General features: G+C 39.0%; 1 protein-coding gene across 1 annotated transcript in view; it reads right to left on the bottom strand.

Moving 5' to 3' along the window:
• Positions 1-11,837: 11,837 nt before the first annotated feature.
• COL4A1 (collagen type IV alpha 1 chain) overlaps positions 11,838-18,584 on the bottom strand; it is a gene marked incomplete at both ends in the record, with an annotated part of 132,487 nt that continues 125,740 nt past the window's right edge. Inside the window, 4 exons of the mRNA XM_080363190.1 lie at positions 11,838-11,919; positions 13,636-13,808; positions 14,810-14,924; positions 17,685-17,862. Coding sequence (XP_080219316.1) covers positions 11,838-11,919; positions 13,636-13,808; positions 14,810-14,924; positions 17,685-17,862 — 548 coding nt within the window. The remainder of the gene's footprint in view (positions 11,920-13,635; positions 13,809-14,809; positions 14,925-17,684; positions 17,863-18,584) is intronic.

Below are 18,584 nucleotides of genomic sequence, written 5' to 3'. Positions count from 1 at the left end.
AGCCTGGAGCAAAAGGCCTTATGTAAGGTTGAAAGCTTGGCATCTGATGACATTTTTTGTGTTTATGGTGCACTTTGATGTGGCCACTGAGAAAGGATGAGAGCAGCAGGTAAGGAAGCAAGCCAGGTGCTTTCTCAGGACACCCAGATGGCAATATGCACCGTGTCAATGATGTCAAGAGAACATATATTTCCTGCTTCACAGGAAAATTGGTCATCCAAGCAATTTTTGCTCCATGATGTTTAACTGAAGTCCTTTCTGATTACAATGTAAGAAAACTACATTTTTTACTGGGTACAATTAGGTTTTTTTTGAGAACATATCCCAAAAAGTTATCTCAAATGTATGCATTTTTTTATACTTCAAAAGACTTCTGGCAATTCATGTCCATAAAGTAGTAGATAACAAGCTAGAAGATGACCTACAAAATTGAAAGATTAAAAGTAGCTCTTAGAAAGCCAACTGACTTTCCCACATATGAAAAAAACTAAGCGGCAAGCTTTTCACAGAGAGAAACCCTTGGTGATAAGCAAAAGGCAAGAAGTTGTTTAATTGTGCCAGGGAAGTTAATATTAAAAGGGACACTCCTAGCTAGGCTGTATCTTTTTGAAGAAAAGGCTTTTGTTGTTTGTCCTTGCTATTTAAACCTTTTCTAAGCAGACTAAGAGGACGAAAATTAATTCAATCAACAGTTTATAGTCTGCCCTTAGAAAAGGGGCAGACTTGGTGTATATGTAATAGAGGAACATGAGAGTAAAGAGCCTTACTCAGCACCATAATTCCTGCTTTCCCATAAGAAAGCAAGATATCTTTGCATCTTTTTGTGGAGCATTTTACTCGCTTTCATGTTTCCACACAGCTGCTTTTGTTACCTTGTCAAAAGAGGACTTCTTTTGTTGCGGAAAATATTATTTGGCCTGTTGTTCTCAGAATTAACTTCTAAGCAGGATTAGATGAGTATGTGCCCCTAATATTGACACATGGATGTTCCATCACTCTGAAGCAAAGAAAAGGAGGAGACATTACATGGCGTTGTGGTGTTTGTCTCTGAATAGTCTGTTGAGGCAAAGGACAGGGAGAGACAGATACTTGGACTAACACATGGGACACACTGAAGAGAACAAGACTTTGTTGGGATTTTTAACTGTTATATTGATAACAGAGAGCAAAGGTCAGAACAGAGAGTGGCTGAAAAGGCACAGGTCTCTTCAGTTTGCTTTTCTTTCATCAGGAAAACACACTGTACAATCAGCCATGGCTTTCAACAATGAACTGGTTAGAGATGAGTCACTAAAATGAATAATCCTTCGTAATCTCTACGAAAAACATCCTGTTAGTGTTGCCATATTCTAGGAATTGTTGCAACAGGAGCAGCAAAAGCATTAAGTGCTTAAACCTGTCCCAGCAGTACAAGTTTACTGCAGCAGAATCTCTCTGTTGGTAATGAGTCTCCTCCTTACAAAAATAAAGTAATTCTCTTCTTCTGTATTTATTTTTATCAAGCCCTTCAGGATCCACTAATAATATAGCTATTTTTAAAAATCAAAATCTAGATCAACTCACAGCATACACTGAGAATTCATTAAAAGTAAGGATCACAAGTTCACCAAGACAGGACTGGAATGCCTCTGCTATGAGGGCAGGCTGAGAGAGTTGGGGTTGTTCAGCCTGGAGAAGAGAAGGCTCTGGGAGATCTTTCAGTACTTGAAAAGGGCCCGTAAGAAAGATGGGGACAGACATTTTAGCAGGGCCTGTTGTGATATGACAAGGGGTAATGGTTTTAAACTAAAAGAGGGGAGATTCATGCTAGACATGAGGAAGAAATTTTTTACACTGAGGGTGGTGAAACACTGTCCCAGGTTGCCCAGAGAGGTGGTAGATGCCCCATCCCTGGAGACATTCCAGGCCAGGCTGGACGGGGCTCAGAGCAACCTGATCTAGTTGCAGATGTCCCTGCTCATTGCAGGGGGCTGGACCAGATGACCTTTGAAGGCCCCTTCCAGCCTGAAATTCTGTGATTCTATGATCAGACCAAACCCTGTTTTCAATGCCTATCGCTGAGAGCAGTACGCTTCTTTCAAAAAGTTCTCCAGAGACTAAGAATCCTGTAGACTCAATGCTGTCCTTTCTGTGCTTTACAGTGCAATGCTGTGCCTTTTTCAAAATGTGAATGATTCTAGGAAGTGATTAAAATATGTAGGATATTCTTTGTGGCAGAAGGCTGAAGCCTTTGCTTTCAATACCAAATGCAAAAAGGCTGTCAGCTATAAAGAATGAAAAAGCTATCCAGCTACCTGACAGGAATGATTAGTCTCATGAGCTGTGAAAATTGCTAGAGGAGGCAGATGACTGCTTTGTTTTGCCCACAATACTTAAAATGGCAAGAGCTTGCTAAAATATTTAGTGTTAATAAAAACTGATTACAAGCTCCCAATGGTCTCCTTTCCAGAGTGCGAGTCCAAGAACACTGCCTCCTTTCACTGCTCTGTCACGTTAAGATATCTAAAAGATGTTGAAGGTGATACAACAGAGAACCCAAAGGAGACATCCTCGATTAATCTCAGATAAATGACAAGGCTTTATCACCAACAGGTGGCCTAGCAGTGCTTGTTTTGAACCTTTCTTTTTAAAGACAACATAAGGGATTTTTTGAGGTGCTTAGGCCCCACCAGCTCTGCTCCCATGGACTAGCATTGACTTGAGCAGAAGCAGAGCGGGATTTGCACAGTGGTGCAGGTGTTGTATTTGTAGGCCTTGCACCTCGGCTGTGTCCCAACCCCAGAGCAAATTCACCCTGAGATGCACCCACCAGTCCTGAGTCCCTGACTGTCCAGACCATGAACCTGCTGGAGCTCACTGCCAGCTTGTCAGCCCTTTTCTGTGCCTCTGGGCTTCTTCCCAAAAGCAAGCGGGGTGGAGAGGGAACAGTCCACACCTGTATCCCCATTCAAAGGTGGAGCTCAGTCAGAGCTAAAATTTGCACCTAGATCTCTCCAGCTCTTGGCACATCTCCCACCTTACTTAAGTAATTATAAACAGGACTTCTTAGCTCTTATACATTAGGCTCACCCTTCTGTCAGCTGAATTTTAATCATGTTTTGCACAGGTAGTACAGATTATGGGATAATAGTTCTTAGGTGCAAAATATATATAAAATAACCGTTGATAACATGTATATTATCCATAATAAAAATCCCACTAAAACATGGAAGGGCAATATCTGTAACTACAGACACGGCCAGCAGCTGTGCATTTCTTTTCAGTAAGTGCTAACACAGCTTGGGATGGAAAGGGTTTTAGCTCTTCAGTCCTGCCAGCTCAGGCAATCCCATCAAGTAACTATGCAAATTTTTCAGGCCTTAACACTTGTTTTTTGCACCTACAGTTTTATTGAAAAAACAGCTCAAAATCTCCCTCCTTTGATGGTTATAAAGGACTCTCCAGGCTGAATCATTTTATGGCAAATTTACACCCAATTTACTAAGTCTCTTTTCTGTTGAACAGGAAGAGTTTTTAGTCTCCTCCTCTAAACTGTGTGGAGGAGTTTTACACTTTTGATCTTGAAAAAGGGCAGCTAGGGGATGGATCAAGGAGCGCACTTGTAAGAGTCCATATGTCAAAAAACCTCGTCATCCAGAACATCCTCTTCTAGCCATCATTTCTCCTTCTATACTGACCCTTCCTGGAGCCCAAAGAAAAAGGGAGTAAGTGATACTCTGCCTTTCGTGAAAACAAGATGTCCTGTCTCATTTTTTCTATCATTAATTAGTTTCAGAGGTTCTCCTTTAACTACCATACTTTACTGATTTTCTTCTCCTTGAGGAAAGTGACTGAGAAGAGAGAAAGCAACTCTAATCAGGTGCCTTCTTTCATATTATTTGACATCTTATATACAATACCCACCAATCTGATCCAGCTGTCATTTTAAAACTACGGCAACTCTTTTGATTCTATGTAAGAGTGTATAAAGTAAAAAGTCTAACAAATCCAATGGAATATTCAAAAAATAAACAAGTATTCATTTTTTTCATCACTGTTCAGAAGTGCCAGATACTTTGGGGCAGATCATGATCCAGCAGGGACAGGCCTGGTCCAGGAGTTAAGGACTGACTTATTTTCTAACTAATTGCATGTAATTTCATTTCTATTTTTCCCCGCTTGTAAAATAGGAGCAACGTCATTTATTTGCAATTGTAAACAACGTAGAAATATATGAATCCAAAAACCTTGTGTACCAGTTTATTCTAAATAATGGCTGAAGATAGCTACTACTGAGCTCTTATGGGTTTACTTTATAACTATGTATATAAACATAACCTTTTGTCTGAGTTTGTGACTGTTCACATGTTAGTATCCATCATACTTGCAATATAGGAAGCAGAAAAAAATTGGTTTTCGCAAGTCTAGGCAACCATATAAAATGAAATTCACTCCATAAGAATGACAAGAATGTTCTTTACTGAACCTCAGTGCCTCATGGAAGAGTCGGCCGCATGCGAAAGGAGGAAGATGATCTTACATGTTCTTTCTCTTCGTACTTGCTGCCACATGATGAGTTAATATTTGATTAGAGAGTGCTGTATCTATGACACCTGTTCACCAGGGAGACCAAGCCAACAACTGATGTAATCTACCTTATTATATACTTAATGATAGAGGAGAAGTGCTGCTTTTTCAGCTTCCCACGTCTGCTTTTCATTTCCTCTCCCACACATTCCTGAGGGGTCATGTTCAGTGCCTTGTGAGAGCAAACAAACAACTACAAAATCTCTCTCTCTCTCTGTGATTCTCTGCAATTTGCCTAAAAAAAAAAAAAAAAAAAAAGAGAGAAAAAGTTTAAAAATTTCCACTGTGTGGTACTGTGTGTTTCTGGAAAGAAATCTATTTCTTGCTAGTAGTTATTAAAATATACATGTGTTGGCTAGATTTCTCTGACTACACTAGGTCAGGATATAACATACAAAAAAATGTGTTGGTATTAAAGCTACACAGAAGAGCTCATACTTTTCATAGCAGTGAATCAAGCACTTGGCCATAGCTTCCAGATCCACTTCACAAGTGTCCTCTCAGACAATCTCAGACTTTGACTAGTAGTACCTACTCAATTTTTTTAGGTCAGTTCTCCAAGTGGCCGTAAGTGAAACCTTGCAGGGGCTCCAAAGCATCTCATCTGGGCAGAATCCAAATTATTCTCCTGTGATCCTCAGGTCACAGTGCCTTTCTCTAGGAAACACTGTGCTTCTGGTTTGCACCACTAGCAACCACAGCAATCTTTGGAATCTGGATATGATTTTTGACTTCAAATGTATAAGGTTGTGTTCAGGAGAGTCTAACTCAGCCATTGTGATTGCTATATTTTTTTCAATTTGGTCTTCATAACTTCTGTAGCTTTCCCATTGAAAATTCCCCGTCTTTATGGGGAATCCCTCAAATTCCCTCATATCTCTAAGTGATTATAGCATTTCAGATATTGTCTTTCTGTTAGTATAATCTGAATATAATCGAGAGAATATTTGCTTAAATTGCTATTTCAAATTTTTCCTTCCCATTTTAGAGAGTTCACCATCTTTCCCTGAAGTAAGATTTGCCTTCGAACAGAAATGGAGGGCTGCAGTGCATTTTTATTGGTATGTCACTAATTCTTCTCTTTTTTTTCTTCTTTTCCTTTACTTTTCTCTTTTCCTTTTCTTTCAATTTTTTTTTCTCTCTTTTGTCTTTTCTTTCTTTTCTTTTTTCCTTTTCTTTTCTTTTATTTTATTTTATCTTTTCTTTTCTCTTCTTTTCTTTTCTTTCTTTCCTCTTTTCTTTCCTTTCCTTTTCTCTTTTCTTTCTTCTTTTCTCTTTTCTTTTCTTTTCTTTTCTTTTCTTTTCTTTTTTCTTTTTCTTTTCCTCTTTTCTTTTCTTTTTTCTTTTTCTTTTCTTTTCCTTTCCTTTTCTTCTTTTTTTTTCTTTCTTTTCTTTTTATTTTCTTTTCCTTTCCTTTTCTTCTTTTCTTTTCTTCTTTTCTCTTTTCTTTTCTTTTCTTTTCTTTTCTTTTCTTTTCTTTTTTTCTTTTTCTTTTCTTTTCCTTTCCTTCTTTTCTTTTCTTTTCTTTTCTTTTCTTTTCTTTTCTTTTCTCTTCTCTTCTTTTCTCTTCTCTTCTCTTTCATTTTTTCTTTCCTTTCTTTCCTTTTTTCATTTTTTTAAAAATTTTCTTTTCTCCTTTTCTTTTTCCCTTCCCTTCCCTTCCCTTCCCTTCCCTTCCCTTCCCTTTCCTTCCCTTCCCTTCCCTCTCTTCCTTTTTCTCCATTCTTTTCCTATTTTTTTATTGGCAAAAGGAGGGTTGATAATAAAACCAGGTGTATCTTTCACTGCCCTGACCTATGTCTTTTCCTTAGTTCAGGGACAATGCAGATGATACTCCCTTTGAACAGAGGTGGTTGACCATTCCCAGCTGCTGATCAAGGATGGTCAAAAAATCTGTGAAAAGGCTGTAGTCAGCCTATGTGGAAATAGAGCAAATAGTTATTTTGTTTGTAGATGTGCCTGTTGAGCTACCAAGAGCCTTCATTCACTCCTGTCTGGTACTCACCTTCTTACCTGTCAAGAGTTCCCGCAGACACTGCAACACATCTTCCATGCTATGACAACGGGAGGAAGAGCTCAATGTAACCACAAAACAATACTTACTGAGCCTCCCCTGGGAATCAGTGTCTGAGCATCACAGATAGCGCGGGGATTCCCAGATACATTTTTGAAAGTGGTACACAGAAACAATTCTTGACACGTGATTCATGTGATTGCATTTCAAGTCCCTGTGACTTGCCATGAGCTGCCACTTTGATCACATCTCACAAACAGGTTCATGTCCAAAATTAGGCTGGAAAAAATGCTGCTGTAATTATTTAGAGGAAATAGGAAGGGGGGAACATTTCCCACTGCCAGCTACTATGCCCACAAAGACAACAAAGGCTCTGGCAGAAGCCAGCACTGAGCATGTGCTAACACCCTCCACTTTGAACCTCTTCCAGGAACCGATGGTGAGAAATAACCACTTTGGTGTGAGCCTGAGAGTTCTAGAGAAAGCACACAGTGAGTTACACCAGTCTAAAAGCCGTGCATTAAGAATAATAAAAAGGTTTGATCAATGCTCTTTAAACTGTTTTACAACGACTTTCTCCCTTGCCCAGGCCATTTTACATACTTATTTACTACTGCGTAAATCATACTTCATGGAGCTGAGATGACAAATGAAGCCTGCCACAATTCTGCATGAAATGTAACATGTTTTCTTAGGCGAGACAGGAGTTGACAGAGCATCAAATGATCATGTTCCATCTATAACTTTCACTCTGTCAAGTCTTCTGTCCTCTGCATGCCAATTATAATAAATATAGCTGACTGCGTATAGCCAGAGGAAAATGAAGGCAGCTCTCTAACATATGTAAAACTAAAAGATTCAGACATTTGTAAATCTTTTGGTTGTTTACATAAAAGCAACACTCTATTCTCTTTTGTTTGAAGACAATGAGGAGTTGGAAAGGAATATATCTTTAGAAATCAACAATGAAATGCAAGCAAGAATATTCAGCTCAGAGTAACAACCTCTTACTTTGGGGGCTGAAGACAGAAGGTGGTGTCAGTAAGCCTGGCTGGGTGACATATCTTTACCATAGGAAGCATTTCTGAGTTCATGAGAAGTAGTAGTGATTTATCCTCCCACAGGTATTACCACCTCAAGCAACACAACGAGCATATTGTTTGCTGGAGAGAAATAATCAAAAACATACACCCCCTCCTTGCATTTTTTTAGAAGGAATTTCTTCAGACACTCTGAAGGAAGAGAGTTGTTTACAAATTGTATACTTTCAATAAATTAATTTTTGAGGTTGTTCTGTTAGCACCTCTTTCACAAATAAAATGTGGTGCTTCTTCCTCAGCTGTTAGTGATAGAAGTAAGCTTGCATATTACTTTTTATTTATAATTATGCCATACAGACCCCCCCAAAAAAAAGAAAAAAGCTCACAATTAATATTATGTTCATACCAAAGAAACTATACTGTAGCTAGTGGATGGGTCTCAGTCTGAAAACAGAGAGGCTGAATTCTGCCACATGGCCGCTGGATACTGTTCTTAATAATGATCAATTATACCCCAGGCCACCACTGATCTCAGCATCAGCCTAAGCCTTATAGTATTTAAGGATCCACACTGGCCTCTCACGTTCTCAGTGTGTTAGCTAATTCAGAATGTGAATCTCATAGGAAAGATTATTTCTGTATGAAGAGGCAAAAATGCAGGGGGCAGCACATCACTGCCCCTATGTGAAGAGCAAAGAGAGAGGAAGACACTAAGACACTTGCAATTTCAAACTGTCTGGGGTCTTTCTTTGTGTCATATTCTCTGTTTAGAGGCTTTAGTGGGCGTTTTGGGACTCACGTGCCTGGCCCTGTGGTCTAGATGTTTATGTTCCACCTTGTCCAGTTAGTGTAGATTTACTGTGTAAAACACGAAAAGGTAGGAAAGGAATTCTCAAAAAGTCCTGCAGCTTCGTGATTTCAGTCATAAAAAGGTCTGGCTTTAACACAATTGCTTCTCAGGGAGCCTAGTATGGGATATTCTTCTCAGGAGTCCTGTTTCACAGAAAAAAAAAGTGTATTTCATCAAGGAAGATACCATGATGAAAAGGATAAAAGATACAACTATAAACTACAAAGCAATAATTTGTTTCAAAATATGTACTGGATTATTTCATTATATTTTATTTCTATTTTGCCTCTGTGTAGATTTTTTTCTTTTTCTGAAGACTGCTCCATTCCTATTTCAGAAGGAAAATTGCTGGTGACTAGAATAGGTCAGCACAGAGACTTGGGAAAACAGAGAACTGTCGGGCTGCTTTACATTTTAGTGGATTAGAGAACAAGGCACTTGTTAGTGTCAAGTTGTTAGTACCAATCTCACCATAAAGAGAGCACGGGCACCACCTGCTGTTTTAGAAATCTATTTATTTGGGTCATGAACGTTACTCTTCAAGTACTGCATTCAAAAACAGTCAGGCCTCCTAAACAAGCTGTACTTCTTTAGGAAAGCTTTCTCCTGAAATTTAACAATTTTAACAAATGATGTGTTTGCAGTTGCCTGTTCACACAATGAGCTGTACTGTAGCAACAACGCTGGCCAGAAATGACTGAATATGGAGTACTGACAGATTCTGGAAAGCAAGAAAGTGTTTTGCACTTCTTTTCTGCTTTAGTATATGGGCTCTTTCTCACCCAGGGCATCAAAATGTAGCACTCACAACATTTTCAGTATATCTGATTGGTATTTGATAACCACCAAAAAGTTTACTCACTGGCTTAAGTAGAAATAGCATCTTTAGCATGACAATAGTTCGGGTTGTTTTATGAGCTGGAGGTTATGGAATAACTAACTACTACTAGGTAAGTAAGATATCAAACTATAGCTCAAACATTTTTTGAAAATTTTCAAATCACCTTGTTTCCAAAATGCTTCTAGTTGAGAAAACATGGGTTAGTACACATCCAGCTGCAGTGAGCACCCCCTTTACCAGCAAAAGGAATTGTATTCTTAGGCACAGATTTCATTTAAATATATGTGCAGGACTTTATAAATTCAGCTGTTTGGTAGTTCTGAGACAACTCAAATCAAGCAAATTAAATCCCTGGCTGACCAGGAGGTAAGCTGGAGAGTGCAATTAAAAAGTCTGAGCAGCAGCTTGGATCCTCTGAGTTAGAGAAGGATGAATGTCTGCTTAATTCTTCCTAGAATCCCCCTATAGTCTTCTCCTCTTCTTCTGAATAACAAATAGTGCTTTGGAGAACCCTGGTCAGGCCAATGAGACATGACCAGTATTTTAGAGACTGGCCAGGGGCTTTTGTGAGGACTGGTCATTTGTAAACAAAACGATTATCTGTCAAAACTGGATTTTAAGTGAAAGTGAGTTCAGAAGAGCAGCAGCAGCCTCTTCACAAATTAGGGAAATGACATGAAACATCAACAAATTACGTGCTTTTGCCAAGTGAAAAGACATCACGGCCCATTTCCTCTTCAGACAACCGGAGCCAAGATTCACCTTGCCCACATACAAGCAAAATTATATGAGATACTTTCATTTTTACCCTTTGTAATTCAGTTCTGACTTGTGCATGAGAAATTGAAGGGAAAAGTGATAACCATGTATAACGTGATTGCTTTTCATGAGCTAAGAGGAAGTCAGCAGGTTTCTGTAACATGTTCACATCAAACGTATTTCAGTGATAGACGCATAACCCATGTTTTGTCTCTTGGTACCGGTTCTGACAAGGTAACAACAGAGGTGTCAGTACAGTGTCCTGTTGTCCGCTTTTGGAGATGCTTTGTACATCTGAAAGATGTGCAAAACAAAAATAATCTAGGATTGCATCAAGCTTGTGCATTTATTGGTGGCTTATTAAAAATTAATTCATTGCTGTAAATGAATGCTAATAACAAACTAGTAAAAACTTCTTCTTTTCTTCTCTTTTTTTTTTACACAAATAGTTTTATTACAAACTTGAATTATTAAGAAATACACATGTAAGAAATTACACAAAGGCCTTGGCATTTGCAAAAATCTTTTGGTATTTGCATGGTAATAGTCTATAAAACACTTTTGGACACAGATGTGCTCAAACAATTGTATCATTGCATAGAAATTCTTTAGAAATATTTCTGAGGCCACTTTGAATCCTTTTTTTGGCACAATATTAACAAAATTAAGGCCTTATACTTTTCAAAATCAAGTCATTCAGTGTGTGAGTAGTGTTTAAAACCCTGAAAAATATTAAATACAGAATAAAGACTATAAGCTTAAAGCAGGATGTACTATAATAAACACAAATAGCTATTAACTTGGTTTCAGTCTCTGCAACTTCAGCATTGAAATGGCCTAGGTAAAATGAACATTTCACATCATATTTTGGCATATAATATCTAATTCATGACACTGAAAAGAAGAAAACTTTTGTAAGCTTCTTTTTGAAATGATAAACTCAGCTTGATTTGCCTAACGGTTGATATCTATATAAATTACTAAAATATTTATATATATTTTTTTTCTTGACCATTGCCGGATCATTCTTTATTCCACAGGAAAGTTTGTTCTACTGCATAAAGAAGCTGCACAGTACCAACATGGCAGAAACACATACTTGCCTCTTTGGGAAACCAATTTGGCAATCTCTTCCAGATGTCGTCCCATTAAAACCAACAGCACTAAAGACTACGAACAGAAGCAAAGGTTTGCAGGATGGCACTCTATGTTGTGAAAAGATGGTTACATGTTGCTTAACCACAGTCTGTAATCCCAAAACTCTTTTTTTTTTTACATTACTATTGCTTTGTACAGGAACAATAAGTACATACCCAAGAGTCAGGGAATTCGAGACATCTAGATAACGGTAACAACAAACTTATCTGGGGAAGAAAAATGAATCTAAATATATAATACAAGAATGAGAAAGGGGGGTCAAACAGTATAAGGCAGAACTGCATACCTCCTAGCACCTTTGCATTTTTTCTGGATAAATGCTGACTTTTTATTCTATCAGTGCATTGCATTTATATAAAAAATACATATATTTTGATCAAAAGTGCCATTTGGCATGTCGACATTTGAAGCTTATCTTTGTTGTCTCTTTTCTTCTTCAGCAAGGACAGGGCCAGTAAAGCAGTGCGTGTTAGTTATGCAAGTTCCTAAAAGGCACTTTACTGTTTTCATATTGGACAACAATGAGGTACATATGATATATGTCTAGGCTTCATTGCTGTTAAAGGAATAGCACCATATTGTGTGAAATTAGTTGAAATTCAAAAGTCATTATGTTTTTCTCATACAGACTTGACAACGGCTAACATTTGAGCGCAGATCCCCTGCTTTCAGAGTTGAGGGAGTCGGTTTCCTATTAAAAACAAAGAAATGAAAAGACTCATTAGCAACTGTTGACACAAACAGTTTTCAGGTTTGTAATCGACAATACAGACTTTGCATGCAGCCAAGTGCCTCTTTAAGATGTGCCGAATTGAGAAGGTGCCCCTAAGTTCTCCAAAGTATGTTCACTTCCAAGTTTGGTCACAGACTATCACAAGATTAGTTTTGAAAATTGTCCACCTCCAGTTACTTCAGAATTCAGTTCTGTCTCGAGGCTGAACCAGAAGACACTACCTGTTTAATCAGCTGTTTGAAAACATGCTGGAATTTGGATCCCTGCAGGGACATCTGCAACTAGATCAGGTTGCTCAGAGCCCTGTCCAGCCTGGCCTGGAATGTCTCCAGGGATGGGGCATCTACCACCTCTCTGGGCAACCTGGGACAGTGTTTCACCACTCTCATTGGAAAAAATTTTTTCCTCATGTCTACCCTGAATCTCCCCTCTTTTAGTTTAAAACCATTACCCCTTGTTCTATCACAACAGGCTCTGCTAAAAAGTCTGTCTCCATCTTTATTATAGGCCCCTTTTAAGCACTGAAAGGCCACAAAAGGTCTCCCCAGAGCCTTCTCTTCTCCAGGCTGAACAAGCCCAACTCCCTCAGCCTGTCCTCACAGCAGAGCTGTTCCAGCCCTCTGGTCATTTTTGTGGCCTCCTCTGGCCCCTCTCCATCAGGTCTTTCCTGTACTGAGGGCTCCAAAGCTGGACATAGGACTCCAGGTGGGGTCTCACCAGAGCAGAGCAGAGGCAGAATCACCTCCCTTGAGCTGCTGGCCACACTCCTTCTGATTCAGCCCAAGGTAGGATCTGCTTTCTGGGCTGCAAGCACACATTTCCAGCTCATGTCCAGTCTTTCATCCCTCAGTACCCCCAAGTCCTTCTCTGCAGGGTTGCTCTCAATCCCTTCATCCCCCAGTCTGCATTGATACCGGGGGTTCATCTCTCATGAAGAGATGAATGGTACTAGGAGTGGCAGCCTGGACTGCAGTGGAAGATGCTTGTCCACTCTCCAGAGGGATGTCTGCTAATCAGGTAAGCTATGCAGACTTGGGAACTGGTCTATATGCTAATATATTAATCAAATTCATATGGAACAAATTAGACTGTGTTGAAAAATACTTATGTGCAAGAGACCAGGAAAAGCCTGCAACCACTTAATTCCTGAAATTAGAACCTCAGTGGGACTGAAGAAATGCCTAAGCTCTCTGCCTTCAGCTGCATTTTATTCAGACATACTTCCTCCAGCATTAGGGAAAGGTAAATAATTGTTCAGCTCATTTAGTTCAACACCTGCACTAATTTCAAGTGGTTCTATTATGTGTTAACATCCTCTAGGGGGAATGTTATGTTCTAACTTAATTTCAATCAGCATGTCAGCCTATCCCAGTTACGACTCAGTGAATACAATCAAACACAGTGGAAATGCAAACATTGTTAAATTATTTTGAAAAGCAAAATACTGGGTAAAAATGACATATTGCAAACACTAATGGAAGATTCATTCATTAATTCCCCAAAACCTATTACAATTTTTTTTTTTTTCCGTACGAAAATCACTAACTGCATAGACGAACCAGTCTGGGGCACAGTCAATACTTGAACCATGTATTATATTCAAACAATACCTCTCTTATTCAGTGACAAGGCTTTGCTTAGTCTCACATACTGATAAATAAATCATGAACTTACTTGAACATCTCATTCCTTTCTATAGTGGCAAGCCAGAAGCTGTAAGCATTTGCATAATAATTGCAGGTGCCCCGGCCATGGCATTCAATGAAGGGAGCGCTGCGAAACTCCTCTAGGCAGGAACCGGGAGACGCCAGGGCCTGGCCAGAGCCCTCCGCACCAGCGCTGGTGTGCTAGAAAAATGCAAAAGCATCAGTCAGAGAGCAACTCTTTACCTCTTCTGCTACAACACCTATTAACTCTCTTGCACAAATACTTCTTCACGTGCCTCTCCTTGTCCCCTGTTGTGTCTGTCTGCTGTTTTGTCCCCAGCTCAAGGAGGAGCAAGAAGTGGGCTCCATAGATGGCACTGGGTACTCTCACTTAACAGCAGCACAAAACACCAGCAATACCAACTTCAAGGCAGCTGTATGCACAGAAGTCCTTCGGGACTGACAGAAGGACCCAAGTTTTCTCTATGCTAGCAACAGGCCAAGACCAGCTCTCTGGCCCAGAAGGCACACGGACTGGTTTGCTTTGTGTCTGAACAGCTTAACCCAATTCTTGCCTCATATCACAATGGCCTCTCTGCCACTGCTGAGTGCCAACAGCTCTGGATCCCGGCTGTTTCTCAGACCATGGCCTGGCTGTTGACATAGGCTGTGAGCACAACAGGAAGCATGCTAACAAATAACCTCTATGGAGGACTACAGAGTGGCTCTTCTAGGACACTCCTTTGCCCTGTTTATTTTACTAGTATAGATACAGCAAAGGAAACTGGATAAATGGTCAGAAATGCCCTTTGAAAACTGAAGGCTTATTCATCAAAAAATGAGAAGAGGACAGGCATTGATATGCTTCCTCTCTAGGAAGCTACTGTAACATAGATGTAGAAGGACAACAGAAAATTATGCTTCTTCCCTCATTTATTCAGCACTTGGATCCTGTGCTGGAGCTGCAAACAAGAAAGCATGCTGTGTGCATTTCCTCAAAAGTGATCAACTAATTGTTATTGCATTATTCTTTTTAGTAATTACCAGAATCTTTTTAAAGTAAACAGAAAGGGTAGAGGCCTAATGACCTCCTAAGACCTTACATGACAGAGTCAGACATTCATTTTCCCCAAGCAGGAGTGTAGATCAAACACCTGAAACGAATGCTTTTCTCAGTTCCAAGTGTGTCCTAGTGCACTTACCATGACAAAGGAGTAACCAATCCAAAGTGAACTCCAGCCTTCAGGACATGGTGGTATTTGAATTGTTTGACTGTGAACGGCTATTACCATAGCAGGAGCTTCACATACAGAGCATCTAGAAAGACCAAGACATAGACATGAATGAAATATACGCACTTGAGGATTAATGCCACTTCTTTTTGTTTTTCAGAAGTTACTTTCTTTAAGGGATCTTGAATTGGAAAATGCTGTCACCTTCAAAACCAAAGGAAAATAAAATTCATTTAGAAAAACAATCAACTGGTTCTTCTTTTTTTTTTTTTTTTTAATCCTTTCTTATTTACTTAGGGATAGCTTAACTATTAAGTCTTATTCCTGTTAGCCTTCCTGTAATCAAAGAACAGGAAATTTCCTATCCACGTATTTAAACATCTTTTTCTAGTCCCATTTGTACCATAGTTCCAAAAGTGTTCACTGTAATGAACATCAGAGTCAAATAGCCAAACATTGTAACTCAGCAAGTATGACTTAAAAGTGGTCTACAGTGATCAGAGACAAGTAACAGCAATTCAGCATCCCAAACATTGCCCTGAGTAACCTCCAGAAAGAAAGCCATCTCTCTGGAAAATGTCTTACAAAGATAATCACTGCTAATCTAATCTAGACTCTTCCCCATGCATTCTCCTTGAAAGTGGCTTTTATTTACATTTGTGGTCTTCATCTCCAGTAGGAGATTTCTAGCAAAGCAACTTGAACAATGAACTTGAAAGCAATTCTTCAGAAAGCTGTGCAGCATCAGTTCTTTTATTTTAGATAAATTCATTGTGTCTCAGAACTGCTAGGTTACTGAATAATCCAATGACCAATCATGTCTTCCTGGCAGAATCATAAAAAATGTGACCTGGTCTGGAAATTTTAATATGGGAACTGGTAATAAGGAGTTTGGCAGATATCATCCATTTTTTCTTGTACAACTCCTAAATCAGCTACTGCAGTTAGAAATGATGAAAATGATTCAAAACAGATACTTAGAACTAAACAGTCTGATTCCTATTATTGGAGTGGTGAAAAGAATCAAGTGCAAAATGGATTAAGTTGGATTCAGGAAAATGCACAGAAGCAAAAGAACTCAGAATCAAAAGCCTTCTATTTCTGACTTGTGAAGACCATTTTCATACCTACTGCCTTCATCTTTAGTGCGGAAGCAAAAGAGTTATTTTAAGAAACACATCAATGAAAGACTAAGTTAAAAGAAGAATGTAAAGCTGCCTCTATTCTTGGAGCTCTGCTTTGCTTCAAGAGATTTCTGGTATTTCAGTGGAAGGCCTTACATGAAAAGAAGTCCAATGACCCAAGGCAGCAAGTGACACTTCTATACCTTTTCAACTTTTGGGCAGGGAAAACTGTTGGTTTAAAAGCCTCAACTAACAAAATAAACTGAAAGAATCCTTGTCAGATTCCTTGCTGGTTTAAAAAATGTGTATTGCAATTACCTCACTCTGCTATGGCTAAAAGGAGAAAAACCCATATGCAAGCATATGTACACATATACAAATGTACTCACATACACATTTTTACGGTGCAGAAGCTAGTCTGTCTACATAAGGCAAAATGTTGGTGGGTACCTCCGTTAGTAAGAGTTTCAAAAGTGATTGTTTAAGGTTATTTTGGGTGTTTGATCAGGGATAGCATAAAAGGAACATGAATTTCAGAGGCTGGTCATTTTAATTTTTCTCAAAGTCAAGCCCCTTCTGTTTACATCCCATGAACAAGCAAAATGTAAGACCAACAAAAACTATAGTCTCTCTTGAGAACCTTGTCCCCAGTCTGCCCACTGATTTTCAAGGCATATCAATTTCTACGACACTAAACCAAAAACAGAGTACAGAGACACAAGATGGATTCTATTATGCAAAATAAGTATCAAATGTTTTGCAATAGAACCAAATAGTTATTTGAACATACCAAGATGCCAAGACTACAATCCACTGATGATTTGAATTGTCCTTTCTCTTGGATGGTATATACAGACCCGAGAAAACAAAAATAGCAATCTCCAGTCCCATTCACTTTGTATGGCAGGAAGAGTGACCAGCAAGGACTGATACAGATTAGAAGCAATGAGAGGAATCATAGTAATGCCTATATCTAACAATTATCATTTAAGTTATAAATCGGAGATTCCCTTGGCAGATTCTTATCTAACGACAGTGGTGCAGTTCACCACGCTCTCGCTTTCACCTTTACCTTCAGCACTGGGTGCATTATACCAGGATACTTTTTGCCAATGGCCTTAAAAGGGACCAAAAGTTCAACATGTTGGACTGATGCAGAACAGTTATGTCTGATATAAGTGCCACACTTTATGCTGGCTGAGAATCTGGAACTATTACAAAATAGATGATTGATTTTGCAACTATTTCCTTTAATTCAGGCTGTATTCAAGTCAAAACAATGGAAGAAGCCCGGCAGTCTACTGCATGATAAATAATGCTATCATTTTCAAACAAAAGGAAACTGAATCCTAACAAGCTTCTAGCTATGTCTAGTCAAGGAAAGAACAGCTTTGGACAAGAATTGTGAATAAATTTAAAACTTTTTCTCCATCAAAGTAAATCACAACTTTTGCAAAACATAATTTCAAAGTAAATCATTTCAATCAGACTCAAAATAGACTACTCTGGGTTTCCCCCAAAATGGATTTCTTTTTGATCAAAGTCTAAACTGAAAACACGCACACTTTGAAACATTTCATCAAAGGAAGTCAAACTTTAAATTTCAAGGGAGGAAATAAAAATATACAGATTAAAAGCAGTTTCAAAAAACAAAATAAAGCACCACATGCACTTTTCACAGGCTTCTTCATTTTACAAACATAGCAGAACTGAAACTGTACCTGCTGATGAACGATCTGATATTATCACCAGTGATAGGAGCCATATTCATTGGCATGGGTTCAGGAGTGGACAGCCAGTAGGAATAGTCATTCCTTGATGCAAAGTTACATACATTGTTGATATTGCAGAATAAGAAAGGCATGGTACTAAATTTACGAAGACAACTTCCTGCCGTGCCTGAAATGTTAAGTGAAAGGTTACGTGTTGTCCTGGTTTTGTTAAAAACAAATTTCTCTTTTAGTGAATTTGCCTGTCAGCTAAAGCCTTCATATTAGCTGCATTTTCCTGGAGAACCAGATACATGTTTTGGTAAACATAGCAATGGAATGCAAAGTCATTGATAAGCATGGAGGCACCTCTTGCAAGAGGGGCAGCCAGAAACAGGTGACCAAGAAACTGACCAACAGAGTATAACATCCCATTCACATGAATACTTCATATAAAAGTGGGAGATCACTAGGATCTTATCCCTTTTTCCTTATGGCCGACATTAGGAGAGGACTTTGCTAGTCATCTCTGCAAACTGAGGCATAGTGACAGACTGAATCCAGCTCCAGGTGGCTGCAGAAACCAATCCAGGACTTTGGGTGCCGGCTCTGCAGTTGCTGGGACTTTCAAGACTAGTTTTATATATTTTGTATTATTTTCTCTATTCCTATTAGTAAAACATTTTTTAAATTTTTCCAACTCTCTTCTCTCTGTCCTTCTTTCCCTCCCAATCACCTGTCCTTAGTGGGAAGGGGGAAGAGGGAGGGGCTGAAGGGAGAAGCGGGGAGAAGGGGGTTAACAATACATCTGTCATGGTTTTATTGTCACCCCGCAATCAAAACTTCAACACTTGTTAACTTGTTTTTGTTAAACCACTGTCAAACAAATATTTCCAGGAGCAGCTAAAAAGC

Source organism: Nesoenas mayeri (genome assembly GCF_963082525.1).
Source record: "Nesoenas mayeri genome assembly, chromosome: 1".
In the NCBI taxonomy this organism is placed as follows: Eukaryota; Metazoa; Chordata; class Aves; order Columbiformes; family Columbidae; genus Nesoenas; species Nesoenas mayeri.
Note: the sequence above shows the minus strand (reverse complement) of the source record. Positions and strands in the feature narration are given on the sequence as shown.